The 13419-nt window shown below is 53.7% G+C and overlaps 5 protein-coding genes across 5 annotated transcripts; 2 read left to right on the top strand and 3 right to left on the bottom strand.

The window, feature by feature from the left end:
- Positions 1-3823: 3823 nt before the first annotated feature.
- On the top strand, positions 3824-5400 carry D7B24_004338 (uncharacterized protein; the record flags this gene model as incomplete). Its single annotated transcript, XM_028638510.1, has 6 exons — positions 3824-3885; positions 4170-4430; positions 4537-4622; positions 4714-4777; positions 4961-5006; positions 5275-5400. 6 exons carry the CDS (start codon positions 3824-3826, stop codon positions 5398-5400), a joined length of 645 nt encoding a protein of 214 aa, XP_028496861.1.
- A 980-nt stretch (positions 5401-6380) lies between these two features.
- Positions 6381-7302, bottom strand: D7B24_004337 (uncharacterized protein; the record flags this gene model as incomplete). Its single annotated transcript, XM_028638509.1, has 4 exons — positions 6381-6504; positions 6556-6585; positions 6654-6957; positions 7014-7302. The coding sequence occupies 4 exons, from the start codon at positions 7300-7302 to the stop codon at positions 6381-6383; spliced, it is 747 nt and encodes a 248-aa protein (XP_028496860.1).
- Positions 7303-8111: 809 nt separating this feature from the next.
- On the bottom strand, positions 8112-8885 carry D7B24_004336 (uncharacterized protein; the record flags this gene model as incomplete). The annotated part of the gene is made up of 1 exon (XM_028638508.1): positions 8112-8885. The coding sequence occupies one exon, from the start codon at positions 8883-8885 to the stop codon at positions 8112-8114; it is 774 nt and encodes a 257-aa protein (XP_028496859.1).
- Positions 8886-9724: 839 nt separating this feature from the next.
- D7B24_004335 (uncharacterized protein) lies at positions 9725-10717 on the top strand (the record flags this gene model as incomplete). Its single annotated transcript, XM_028638507.1, has 2 exons — positions 9725-10050; positions 10114-10717. The coding sequence occupies 2 exons, from the start codon at positions 9725-9727 to the stop codon at positions 10715-10717; spliced, it is 930 nt and encodes a 309-aa protein (XP_028496858.1).
- Positions 10718-10853: 136 nt separating this feature from the next.
- On the bottom strand, positions 10854-11815 carry D7B24_004334 (uncharacterized protein; the record flags this gene model as incomplete). Its single annotated transcript, XM_028638506.1, has 4 exons — positions 10854-10938; positions 11021-11294; positions 11608-11622; positions 11704-11815. 4 exons carry the CDS (start codon positions 11813-11815, stop codon positions 10854-10856), a joined length of 486 nt encoding a protein of 161 aa, XP_028496857.1.
- Between the last annotated feature and the right edge of the window lie 1604 nt (positions 11816-13419).

Here is a 13419-nt window from a genome sequence, read left to right as displayed (position 1 = left end):
ATCGGTCCAACATGCACATCCTGTACCACAGGATCCGGGTCCTCGGCCTGTGTGAACGGTCTACTAACACAAATCTTTGAGGCCCCGCAAACCGAGGGGGGGGGGGGGGTGAATACTGATTGACGAGCAGCGACCCCAAAAGTTTACGCCAATCAACCCAAGCCCGTGGTCTGCAAAATCATCCTCCACCCATCGATCCCATCGCGGCATTGCCGTGTCCTCTTGGCATGGCCATGAAGGCGAACTCGGCTCGATACGATGTTGAACCAGCACCTCAATGACTCTCTGGCACCTTGCCAGCCACTGGCCGAGCCTCAACCTGCAAGACATGCTGCTCAGGTGTCGTCATCCGGGAACATGGGTGGCAACTACACGAATTGCTGGCCTCAGCCTAATGCCTCCTCACGGGTGACGCGGGCGGCCCTCAGTCCCCACGGCCGAAAGCTTCGTCATGATGCCGCATGACCGGGGCATAATACCTGGGTTGACCCAATCGTCCGTCCAATCGAGGGTCCTGGGAAGAGACCCAGCGAGCGGCCAGCCTCCCCGCCCCCTTCACCGAATGTTCCATGGAAGCATGGAAGGCTAGGTACGTACTCGAGGAACCCGTCAGATCAGCCTCTGCCATGTTTGTTCCAGACTTCCTAGCGTGGTCGGCAACTCAATTCGATGGGCAATCGGTGAGATAACCTTAACACGACCGCCTTTCGAAGCACCTGATGCACCTCGAAAACCTTTCCCACCGTGTATTTCACCTCACGAGCACATGCACGGATTTTCTTCAATCAACGGCACACCATTTGCAGCCCATGTCGTAGTCATCGGGGGCAGAAATGCGATGTCTTTGACGGATGCACCACCCCGCGGGATGGTCGCTGCATCATGTTCCATCACGTCGCGATCTGCCCCATTAGGGACATATCACTGGTCTGCGGCGATAAAGGGAAGCAGCCATTTGGGCTTCAGTGCGGGGTACAAATGGCGACACATGCTGTCCCTTACGGAGGGGCTGATCCATGGGGCAGCCTGAGTGAAGTTTTTTTTCACGCCTCCTACGGCACAGTCACATAGATGAGCCGACCACAGCATATGGTACCCCTCCCCGTCGCTGTCGATAACCCGTCCAGGAAGGTCGGGCCCGGCGATTTGTCGAATGAAAAAGATTTCTCTTAGTCAACGAAGCGATGTGAGCCATGTAACAATCGTCTGAGACACAATCCCCACATGTCTTTTTCCTGACCTACCTCATCCGCGACGACTCCGACCGCGACGCATCGTTAGACCTGGTTTATTGGCTAGAGACTGCACACACGCGAGGCACGAAACATCATCGGCAAATTTCGGCTACCGTCAAAGTTGGACGGACAAACGATATTTTTCCCTTTGTCAAAAATGGGGATCTCTCTTCACCGCCGTCACATTTCCAAGCATTGTGCCCCAGTATTCCTACCAGCGGGCTCAATGCCCAGCACGACGGCTTCAGTTTCATCCCCCTCGGCCAAGTCAAACCTACCATGTATCCTTTCAGTGCTTTGAAATATGCCTTTGGAAATTCACCATGATTATATGGGCACGCAGGAGCCCAGACAGCGACGTCGGACACCTCATGACGGGTCTCAGAAGGTTGTCAGTTGGTCAGTAGATGTCCGTCTGTCTTGCAAGGCATCATCTTGCACAACAGATTGAAAGCTCTTTTAGACCGGTGCGCTGTTGATTCGTTTCCTAACCCCGCCATGCAACCTTGATGGGCGTTTGTCTGCCCGCAGTCCAGAGGACCTGCCTACCCTAGGCTGGCACCCTCCATGTATACACGAATAATCGCAATCAAGGATGGCTAAACAAGAATAAAGGTAATTAATCGAGGTGCACGAGGACCCTGAGCTGAGTTCCAGGTGCCCCCAGACTCGCGGGGTTAGGCACAAGACTAATGACCAATAGATCAGCGAGCCACATATTGGTCTCGCTGCCGAGCAGGGCCTGGTCAGGCGACGGATTGCCCAATCTGGCGCAAGGCTCCCGGCTTCCGCCACTACATAGCGAGAGCAAGGCGACACCCCCTCACAAGCCAAACTGCAAATAAGAACGAGAGGGGCATTGCACCCCCCGGAGGAACCCTCCATGCCGAATGAGAGGACCGTGGTCCCCAAACATCACGCAATGACGGGCAGAACGTACCATATCAGCGAGGGAAGAGAAGGAAAAAAGCGCACGGGAACCCTGCAACTACGGTCGGACTTCAAGTAGGTCAGCAATCAAGCAAAATGCAAAGCGGAGAGGCCAACAGGGGTAAAAGTGTCGCCAAGGGCTACCGTCGGGCTCGGCGTTGTCTTGGGATTTCTTGGGGTTTCTTGTCGTGATGGCTTGCTTGGCGTTCATGTTTGATGCACCCCCCGGTCGTAGACCCCCAGCGTCCCGAGACAGGTGGAAGAGACACCCTTTGGGAACCCCCTTCACCCTCGGGATCTTCCTGACCCTCTCAGACTATGCCAAGTCCGCCAAGAGTCGCCAAGATCATTCCCTCCAAGGACGCTGCCCCTCCAACTCTGGCTGGCCAACGCCCCGGGGAGATAGTCTGTAGACGCTACAGAGTTGAGGGAGGGGACGTTTTTCTGCACGATTCTCTTGGAAATGCTACCTGTGGGTCGACCAACGACGTCACAGATTCAGACGCCATCCCTGCTTCATACTGCTGAGCTGAGCTTGTGCTACTCTAACCCACACCTTGACGCTCACCTCCAACCAGGGCATCATGGCCAAGAGTCTTGGCTCGGCCACCAGGATGAATGGAAAGAGGTGGAAAAGCTTCGACATGGTTGTGGGGGGCTTGCGATAGGCGTCATGGCGCTGCGCATGGGAGGGGGATGAGGTATGCCGTGGCACATTGTTGAAGCTTGGTATACACACATTGGCAAGCCAAGCGGCATGAGCGATACGATGCGCCCGCCCGGTCAACTGAGGGTTTCGAGACGACAAACTTTAACCCTAAGGGCGATGAACAAGGAGGGCTGTCTGTGTGTGAGGAGGGTGGTGTGATGAACCACGCGACGCATGGGGTGGGATGAGGGGGACATGACTACCCATCTCCTCCCATCCGCCCAGGGAAATAAACTCGAGACCGGCGGCATCGCGTCCTCGTTCACAAGCCAGCGGCCGCCTGACCTCTGGACTCCAAGCAGAGCGATCATCGTATCGCCGACTCGAGGACGCGCAACCCCGGTACAGCCAGCTTGTCGATATAAGTACAAAAACGCGCCCAGCAGGAAAGGGCACAGTGCCTGCGTCGTGAGATTCCTCCGCCGACTCATGTAGGCGGGCATCCTCACGACGAGCAAAACGCGGCATCAGGTTCCACGACGCGTATGCATGATTACTGCTCGCCCGACGCCGCGAAAGCCTCAAAGTCACTCGAATGTGATGGTATCATCTGCCAATTGCTTACCTGTACAGTCTCCCCCAAAACACGAATCGAGTGCAGATGTCGACCTAGTCGTCAGATTCGCATCAGCACAATAAGCCAAAGGGCAAGGCCGCCATGAATGCGGTTCTCGATCCCGGCCACGATCCACGACAAAACGCTGACGATAACGAGCCGACCGCCGCCGATCCATACTCCTCGTCACAGGCTCCTCGACGATCACTATCAAGAACGAATCGCGTCACTGGCGCAGTCCACGAGCTGGACACCGCCCGCAGAAGAGGCGAAAATCAGGCCAGGAGCACAGATAGGCGCAGTTGAGGCGCATTCGAAGTTCCAGGGCCGATGCGCGCCTCACGGACATACCGATCACATGCCCCGACCAACACCTGAACAATCAATCCACAGATGGACCGCACTGGCGTCGTGCTTCTCGCACTCGCCGCAGTCATCGTGACCTGTGGCCCGTTGTATGTCACTGTTTCTTGATTGAATTGGCTTGTTCCGCTGCCTCTTCGTCTTGCCAGCCCATGACCCTCACACAATTCTGTGCATGACCCTCGCGCCAGGAACCCCGCAGTTGTCAAACTCCAAGATCCCTGGCAACTGTGGGCGTAGCAGTACCGACAGGTCTCGTGACCGTTTCTTCTGCTACAACCCCGACTCCCATTCCTCCTCAATCCCCTAGCATGGATTTGAAGGGAATCGCAGCAGCCGAAAGGCGCCAAGCTGACTGATGTGTCGGATATTGTAGGAGTTGCGTGATTTTCGCGAAAATACGCCGGCATCGCAAGTCTCATCCGGGTCTCCGACAACTCGCCAATGCGCGCAACCAGCTCACGGCCGTGGGAGGCTGCAGCAACAGCCTGGGCGCCGAGAGGTTGGCGGGAAGCGGGTGGGGGACGCTGGGAGACAGGAGCACCACCACCGCCAGTGGCATCGGTGTTGGAGTCTGCGTCGGAACAGACGGCGTCCTCGTCGAATCGGGTACACCTCAGGGAGCCAATTCTTCTTGGTCAGTCCCTGCGTTTCGTTCGGTCAAGCCTTTGCTTTTTTTTTTTTTTTTTGGCAGCCATTTGCGAAAAAAGCGGCAGACCATGCGGCAAACGAAACAACGCCAGCGGTCTTCCCTCCGGCCGGACGGCTTGGTCTCGCATCGTCTACTTGGCGGTCTGGTCAAGCCGACCGAATGACCTGCTCGATTGGGGTAAGTTTGAGGGGCGGCGGACCACAATTTCTCACACTTTTTGTATTCTCGTGAGGAACCAACAACAGATGGAGAACAACTCTGATACCAGGTGAATCCCCGAGGCGGCAGAAGACGTGCCAACCCGCTGGAGATCAGACAGGTGATGCCTTCAAGTGAGTGGCAAGTGGAGCCTGCCGGAAACACGATGTTTGTGCCTTTCTGGATCTTGCCAGCATCGTAACACGATGTTCTCAAATCTACAAATTGAAAGGGTTGCAAGGATCGCATTGATTTTGACATGATTTAGCTGCTTGTTCCGCCTGGAACCGACACGTTGCTAATTAAAGATCTGGCAGTCCCATTTGCCTCGGGTCGCTCTCATCCTCTGACACCAATATTGATGTGAGGAGTTCACCCAATTCGCCGCATCTAACAAGATTGCCAACCACGGTCAAGCGGAAGACTGGATGGCGGGCAACATCTACAACACGATTTTCGGGGGCTGGAAGCAAGTGCGATGCAGCATCTGAGACAGTCCAGGAGGACAAATACTCGGGAAAAGCTGTTGAGTCAACTAGCATTGCAGCCAAGACGCACTTCGTACCTGCGGCTACAGGATTGGCAACATCCCTAAGTCCAACACGATTGCAGACGACCATGCTGGCAACAGCATCAGCTGAACACACCGTGCCCTGGTCGCAAGCTGGGTCTGCTGAGGAAAATCGCCTTGGGCGAAGGCGTGAGGATGACGATATCACTGCCGCGCCTCTTCCGCCTCTCAGTCCGAAACGGATGACCAGGGGTAATTGCACCGAGGCCGAGGGCCGCGATTTACGGCCAGTGTTGAGTGCGATGCCCGACGATACGGGGTTGGCCAAGGAGGGCGGTGCGCGACAAGGCCCGCTGCTTCAGCCAGGCCATAGCCTAAGCCTGCTCACAAACGACAACAATCCAAGTCTTTGGCCTTCATTCACATTTTGCGGCCTCACCGCGAAAAATCGCGAGAGATCACTCGAAAACGAAATTCTGGTCTTGCGTGGATGCCGACATAGCTTCCACGCCCGCTGCCTCACGTCGTGGTTTCTCCAAGATGGCTTCAACTGCCCGCTGTGCAGGACACCCTTCTGGATGCAGCCTGATGCGATGGCGCGGGCGGTGCAGCGGCCCTCGAACGCGGGCTTTCCACATGGCGGGAGCCTGCAGGCGTAAAGCCGTGAGCAAGAGAACTGCACAAACCCCGTGGCATCCGAGGAATTGACCTCGTGAGGAATGGTCATTAGAGCTGCGTGATCACATCGGATTCACCCACTTTTATCGTCTTTGTCAATTCACTGGTGGACTTATCATACCCATTGTGTCAAAGTATGCTGGCTCTGGATATGCTTCGGTAGTTCGACGAAGGTTGTCCGCTGAATACAACTCTCAACTGAGAACGCAATGTAAAGGGGTTGACCGTCGTTCTTCGACTTGATCTGCGTGACTGGAGGTCTCAATGGCAGTGTTTTGTACATTATCTACGTTTCACAACAATGAATTTTGCCATGTTATGACAAATTATTTGCAAAAAAAAAAAGGTACTAAGCCCACAAGCAAGAGCAAGTCTTAAGCCAAACCCCCAATACAAGGAAAAGGCGGGCTAGTCGGAAAATTATGAACACCTAAGCTTCAAAGCACGATACTGATAGGATACCGCAAATTTCGATCATACTAGCGATTGTGAACGTTGTTGGCTCTGCTCAACACCCAAGTCTTGATTCTCATGGCGAGACTACATCTCTACCAGGGCTGAATCCCCTGAAGTGAAATGATCTTGCCAGCATCGGCATCCTTTTCGCCCTCTACGACTTTCCTGATGAGTGTCGCCCCGACCGAAGGGTCGAGCGCCCCGTGCCCCTTCTTACTGTCTGAATAACCTCCAAGACCTGTCGCGAGAAACCCAGGCGAGACGCACCAGACCTTAACCCCGTCGCTGCCTAAGGTCCTGTGCCATTCGCTACGGCCATGTCAGTATACGTGTCTCTAATGAGATATCATCAGTATTTGGCGTACCGCATGAGCATATTCATCCCCGTCTTGCTGCACCGGTATGCTGGAAGGTCGAACATCAAGTTCGTCGCCTTGGGCCACCCCTTGGCCGGCGGCTGGTTGAAGGGCATGGCGAGATTTTCCGATCCCGTCAGAGTCGAAGTGCCGCTCGCGATGAAGATGATCCGGGGATCATCAGAGGACAAGAGGAGGGGGGCAAACGTCATCGTCACGATGTGTGCACCTGTCGTGTTAACGTCCCACGTCTTATTCCAGGCTTCTCTGACAGACAGCTTTCCGAGAGAGATCTGCTGATCTAGCTGGGTGCCTGCTTCAGGTTAGTGATGAGACCTCTGGCGGGGTAGGCCCTCGTCCTTCACTTACCGGCGTTGTTCACGAGGGTGTCAAGCTTGCCAAACTTGTCCTGCACCCATGCAGCAGCCTTCTCGATTGAAGCGTCATCCGCAACATCGATCTGAACGGAGTGCAGAGTGCTAGACGTGCTCGGAAACTCAGAGGTGAGTTGTGTGATGGCTTTGGTCGCATTGTCGAGACTGCGGCTGCCGATGATGATAGAGTATGGTGTCCCGGTCTGGAGGAGGTTCCTCACGAGCTCGAGCCCGAGGCCCGTGTTGGCGCCCGTGATGAGAATAATTTTTTGTTGAGTACTCATTGCTGTAGATCTAATTTGAAGTGCTTGACTATGCATCACAACATCTTTTGCTTGCGGCTTGGCTCGGTTTTTGTACAGCATCTCAACCGCGAGCACGGCGTTAGTTCTCCGGGCTTAAGTCCGGCAGATGGGGGTGTTGAGGTCGGAAATCGCAACCCGCAATCTATCTCCGTGTCTTGATCACCAGAACTCCTCTTGAAGCAACGGACGTGTCGGATCATGGCTACATCTGGGGTCGCTAGAATTTCAGGTTGAGCGGAAAGTTCCAGCAAAATTGCGCTACGCATCTTTACACCAAGGGGCAGCCCATTCTGCTCAACCTTGCCGGTAGATTTCGGCGTTCCTGGCTTCTCGCCTGGATAGCCGTCTCATCCAGGAAGCGATGGGCGCGGAAATTTAATCACAATGCATTATGAGCCTGGCGTTTGATGAGTGTGTTGTCTGGTGACGGCCATGACTTTTGTGTATCTGGCAGGGGTTGAGGGTCGACGACAGCCTCAGCAAGTAAAGGTTTCTCCCACCATCACAACAAATTATCAAGCACGGACACCCACGAGCGGGTTAAAAGAGTTGGTTTATAGAAGTAGCATTCCTGTGTCTTGTCCGATTCAGTCAAAGTACATCTCACCGGTCGTGGTTGACGTGCAGTTTCTTTCTCCGTCGACCTCGGCAATTTGTGGGGCAGCTAGTTTCCTCGCCTCGACGGACGTGATGGGGATGACGATGTCACAGATGCTACGATGTAAGACTTTTGCATTTTATTTACACGGTTAGGCCCTGACTTTCCAGGTGTACTTCCACATGAGGCGTTAATAAGCACTGTTGTACCAGCCCAGCGCTGCTGCTCCGGGCTCGAAGGACAAATGAACTGCATCCCATCCAGCCTCCAGTCTTCCGATTGGCAGTGCTTTGGCTCTTGATGCCTCGATTTCAACCAGCTCTGCTTCGTTCGTCGGCAACAGCCCGACAATAGCCAGTACCTCCTCTGGTCGTATGGTCCTCCGGTTGTTCTTGAACACGTACCGGGCTACCGAGGATGCAAAAACCGCCTTCAACTTTTCCTCGGCATCCTCTTGCTCATCACTCTTTTTCTCCGCAACTTGGCTTTTCTGCGAGTGCCCCCCTTTCCCGGGCTGCATCACATACTCGGAGGGCTTAAATTTGTTGGCGCGTACAAAGTGGGTGACGACGTAGAGCCACTTGTCGTCCCACGAGATGATTCGGGTCCACAGCTCGTATGCCTGGTACGGCTTGATCTCCCTGCGCCACGTACACGTGGTGCCTCCCAATATCATGGTAAAGTGCCTGGGGCCGGGCATGGGGTTGAACGGCTTGCTGAAGAGAACAAGGCTGAAGTTGCCTCTCGACATGTCCATGTCGGTAAAGTACGTCGAGTTGGACTTGTGGAGGTTGTAGTCGCATTCAAGCGCCGGCGACCGCGTTCCACTGATGGCGGGGAGAAACAGGCAGCGTGGTGATAGGTGTTTACTCGGGGCTCGGTCGGTTAGGCGACGGACAAAGGCACGCAGAAACCGGAGCTGCGACGCATGGATTGTGTGAAAAACGGACTTGACAACTTGCATTTCCCGGGACTCCCTCTTTTGAATATTGACTTACAAACCACATAAATGGCAAGCTTTTGAGATTGGCGACGGCGAATAGCACGGCTAAATTCCGCCAACTTATGACGGAGGCGGTTGCCGACCAGTACGCGGCAGAGCCAGACCAAATAGATGCCATCCTTGCGGCTCGAGACGGCACTAACACTGGAGTTACGTGCGGGTGTTTCTGGTGAACGGGTGCTTGAAATCTGGCCAAAATAGGACTGCCAGAACAACATGTCATCGTAGATGATCTACTATATAACCTAGCTGCCTTGAACATCTTCCGTCTATCGAAAAAGGCAAATGAGATCTTTTTTACTCTTTGTTGAGGGCCTCGGTGCGTTCCCGCCTTTGTTGAGGAGAACTCAGTGTCGTCGGATCAAGAAAGATACCCCGTTGCCCCGTTGCCCTGGCCAGCAACAGGTCTGATTTGCCGCAACATGAGGAAAAGGGGTCGTTGGCGACCTCGGTACTTTGTGGGTCCCGAGCCCTCTGAACACGTCAATCTGCGACTTTCAGTTTTAGTACTAGGAATTTCGGTATCCAACTCGACAAATCTTGACAATTTGCAATACATTTTCGGCAGGCTTCGATCACAAGCTGGGATGACGATATTCGTGTTTGCTATGCCTCGGCTGCGACCAGGCATTCCAAGGTATTGACTTGTGAACTTGACCAGAATATGTCAATATAGGAGCGCCGTGGACGACTACGTGGGTGACATGTAAAAGAAGAACATGCCAACGAATTAATCTTCGGACGCCCTGAATACTTCAACCAAGCACTTTGCCCCCATCTCAAGAGTCTAACTTTTGAACATGTCGTCCTCCGTTACGATCCCTTCTTATGTCACCCTACCGTTCAAGGACATTAAGATAACCCATGTTCCAGAATCCTCCCCCTCACCAACTCCAGTTTTGATCATTGCCTTCAATCGGCCCACCCGACATAACGCTGTCACTGAGAATCTACTGGATGAACTTGAGGCGGCTTATGATTTAGTGAACCGCGATGAGCGGGTCCGTGCCATCGTTCTCACCGGCTCAGGACAATCCTTTTGCTCGGGAGCCGACCTCCAGGTGGGGTTCTCAAGCCTCATGGCCCATAAAGAAAGCGAAGAGGCCATGGACAAGTACAGAGATCAGTAGGCCGTCACGATTTTACCATCTCTCCCTGCATAAGGTACTAACATCTTGTGTCCCCGCAGAGGCGGCCGCCTGGCGCTGGCGATGACCAACTGCACAAAACCGACCATTGTTGCTCTCAACGGCCCGGCTGCAGGCTTCGGTGCGACCATCACCCTCCCGGCCACAATTCGTGTCGCTTGGTCTGGCGCCAAAATTGCCTTTCCATTCTCTCGCCGCGGTCTCACTCTCGAGTCGTGCAGCGCATTCTTTCTCCCGCGTCTTTTGGGCCTCGCCAAGGCGATGCATCTCGCGACCACAGGTTCGGCATACGCAACCTCCGACCCATTGGTCATTGGTCTGTTCTCCAGGCTCCTCCCGACGCCTCAGGAGACAGTGGCGTACGCCGTTGAGCTGGCTACCGATGTTGCCGACAACACGTCCCTGACAAGCACGAAGCTGATGAGGGATATGATGTTGCACACGCCCGCGACGCTAGAGGAGACGCATAGGCTGGACTCCAAGCTGTTCATTTCCGTGCTCGGATCCAAAGATAACTTGGTAGGCATTCAAGCATTTATGAAGAAGCAGGAACCCAAGTTTGGCGGGTCTTTTGATAGCGAGACGGTGCCTTCTTGGCCCTGGTGGACGTCGAAGGCTGATGAGGCCCCAAAGGCGAAGATGTGAGACGCCATGTATGGCCTGAGAGGATTATGAACCAACAAAATGACACCCAGATGATAACTTGATTTGATGAGTGATTATGGACAAAAATCTCCGTCTCTAGTTCTGCCAAGAATACTGAGATACTTCGTTGAGTGTCTCATGTCCATCCGTCTAGAGCCTGTGTGAAGTCCCCAGGCTCATACAGCCCAACAAGATCTTGGCTGTCCAGCCAGGATTCATTTCTGATATCCATATTGTCAGTATGCATCTCACAAGCGTCAAAAGGCAAGGCCGGCTTTTGAACGAGGATGGCTGATCACTCACTGAGAACCAAGCATATTGGGCCACATCCACGCGTCTGAGATGACGTTGGCTGACAAGGCAGAGTAGCCCTCGGGCCAGCTCTCCCGTGGTGAAAGAGGAGCCTGTTCCTGCGCGACGAGGTCGACAATGACAGCGTCACCTTGTGGTTGGTGAGTAGGCCTCCGTGAACCTCTTGTCCCATCAATCTTTTTAATCGCCGCCTCGAATAGTTTGTATGCGGCAGTTGCCGAGATGTACGACTTGCGCAGCTCGCTCATAGCTAGCATACACAGGGCTAGATTGTGTTTCCCCATCTGACTTGATAGGGGTTTGGAAGACGCTGATTCGAAGAGGTGAACATGCATCGGCGGAACGAGTGCTATGACACTGAAAGGAAGAGTCAGCAAGAGCAGTGTCGACAAGAAAGTTTGCCATCCTACGTGATAGTATGTGCTAGGCCGATCAGCTCCTCGGCCATCATTGAAGTCACAGCACTGCAGGCGTTTGACGCAGCTACCCTTGTCTTTTGGCAAGCTAATGCTCTCCATGGCTCCTTGTTATCCAGCGTGACATCCCGAGGGGCCTCGAGGATAAATGGTCGATACAACACAATGATCGCTGCCCTGAAGCAGCCGTCAGTCATCAGCTTCATAACCTTGATCGGGGATGAAGAGCAGACGAGACTTGTTCGTCAAACCACTTACTCGAAGTAGATTCGGAACTGATAGCGATGGGAGACAGCCACACGACTTTGATGTTCAGTTGCAGGTAATTCGTATGAGCATGCTCGAATTTCTCGCTCGCAATGTTCAACATCAGACCTTGTCGGCTTCGTCGGCTTCGCCCTGTAATGTGTAGAGAGGATAGTGCCCAAGGTAATACTCAACTTGACCAATGTCTTCCAAAGGGTTTGGAGTTCGCTAAGCTCCCCTGGCAGGTACTTGCCACAAGAATCAGTGCTGTTCTCCGGCACGAAGACTTCTGCATCAAAGCGTCCAGGCTCTGGTGTATCCATATCGTCCAGAGGGATCCGCATCGGCCGTCCCTGGCCCAACGATAACCAGACTTCACGACAGCAGATAGACCACCAAAGCCCTCGCCAGAATGGCTGAATATTACCACAGCCTTGAGAAGGTAACTTGGGTAGCCTGTGTAAACCGATGGTGTGAGACAGACTGATTGCGATGCCGTTCCAGTGCCAGGGGCCCTGTCGGTCGTCTGAGGTAGTGTACCAGAATCCCATCAAAAATACCGACTGGATGAGAGTGATCTTATCTTGCTCGTAATTTAGATCATAAAGAACCTTTGTAGTTGTCAGCGCTTAGAGAATTTGCTAGATGCTAGCTTCTGACCTTTGCTCGCTGATACACAGAACATTTCAACGACGTGCGAGATGTGTAGAAGTCTTGTGTGAGCAGAGCATCATCAACAAACTTCAAGAAAGAGTTAGGATTGGGATATGTCGATGGGGTTCCGATGGGTGACTTGCACTTGCCGAGGCTACGAACATACTCCAAAGCAGCAGAATGCTGACCCGACCGCTTTCATAGTCCAGGATGAATTGACGAGGGTCAAGGATGGGAGAGAAGGGATGCACATGGTGGAAATAGCAGCGTATGAGTATTTCTTGTATATGCGGTGCAGGCAAGTCGAAAGCACCTCTCGATCGAAGATAATTGACATCCTCTGGTGCAAGTGATTTCGTTGACGGCGTGCTTACCAGGCAGTGATTATTCGTCGAAGATCTTTCTGGCTCGCAAATATCCATTACGAAAGCCGGACCACGTCGATCACCTATGCGGGTCAGATATCGGAGCGGCAAAGCGTGGATTGTAGCACAAGGCGGTTTTACCAGCATAGAACGGAATGCCGTTTCCCTTGCTGCCACTGCCACCTTCTAGCGTCTCCGCATATGCCGAACTTTCGTCGTTGACGTCGAAGCATTCCGACACATGTCGGGATACTGACGTTGAAGAGCATAGTTGTGGACCGGCACTTGAACGCGATGCGGGAGTAGCAGGGCGCGAGTAGGCGGCTGCACTTACTGCCAGAGAATTTGGCAGATCTTGAGCGTTGCGTGAACCACGAAGGGCAGCGTCACCGCCGCTGTCTCTTGTTTGCAGCAGGTCGTTGAGCGGCTGAGTGGCTTTGTCGAGTCGGATTGACTCTTTGACGGACGGCGAAGCGGAAGTAGCAGGCGGCGGCGGAGCTATAGGCACTCTACTGAAGCTGGATGTAGATGCTGCCGATGAAGCTTCTTCATTGTCTCTGGCATGAGCAAGAGACGGCTGCAGGTCCAGGTTCCTAAGTCCCTATCAGTTTCACGCGTACTGGTCTTCGGTCGCAACAAGGTCTTTCCTGCGCGAGAATGTGAACGAGACTTACCGCCGTCGCTTGCGGCGCGAAATCTCACATGGCGT

Source organism: Verticillium nonalfalfae, assembly GCF_003724135.2.
Source record: "Verticillium nonalfalfae strain VnAa140/NRRL 66861 chromosome Unknown scaffold_24, whole genome shotgun sequence".
In the NCBI taxonomy this organism is placed as follows: domain Eukaryota; kingdom Fungi; phylum Ascomycota; class Sordariomycetes; order Glomerellales; family Plectosphaerellaceae; genus Verticillium; species Verticillium nonalfalfae.
This window is presented reverse-complemented; position numbering and strand designations above follow the sequence as displayed.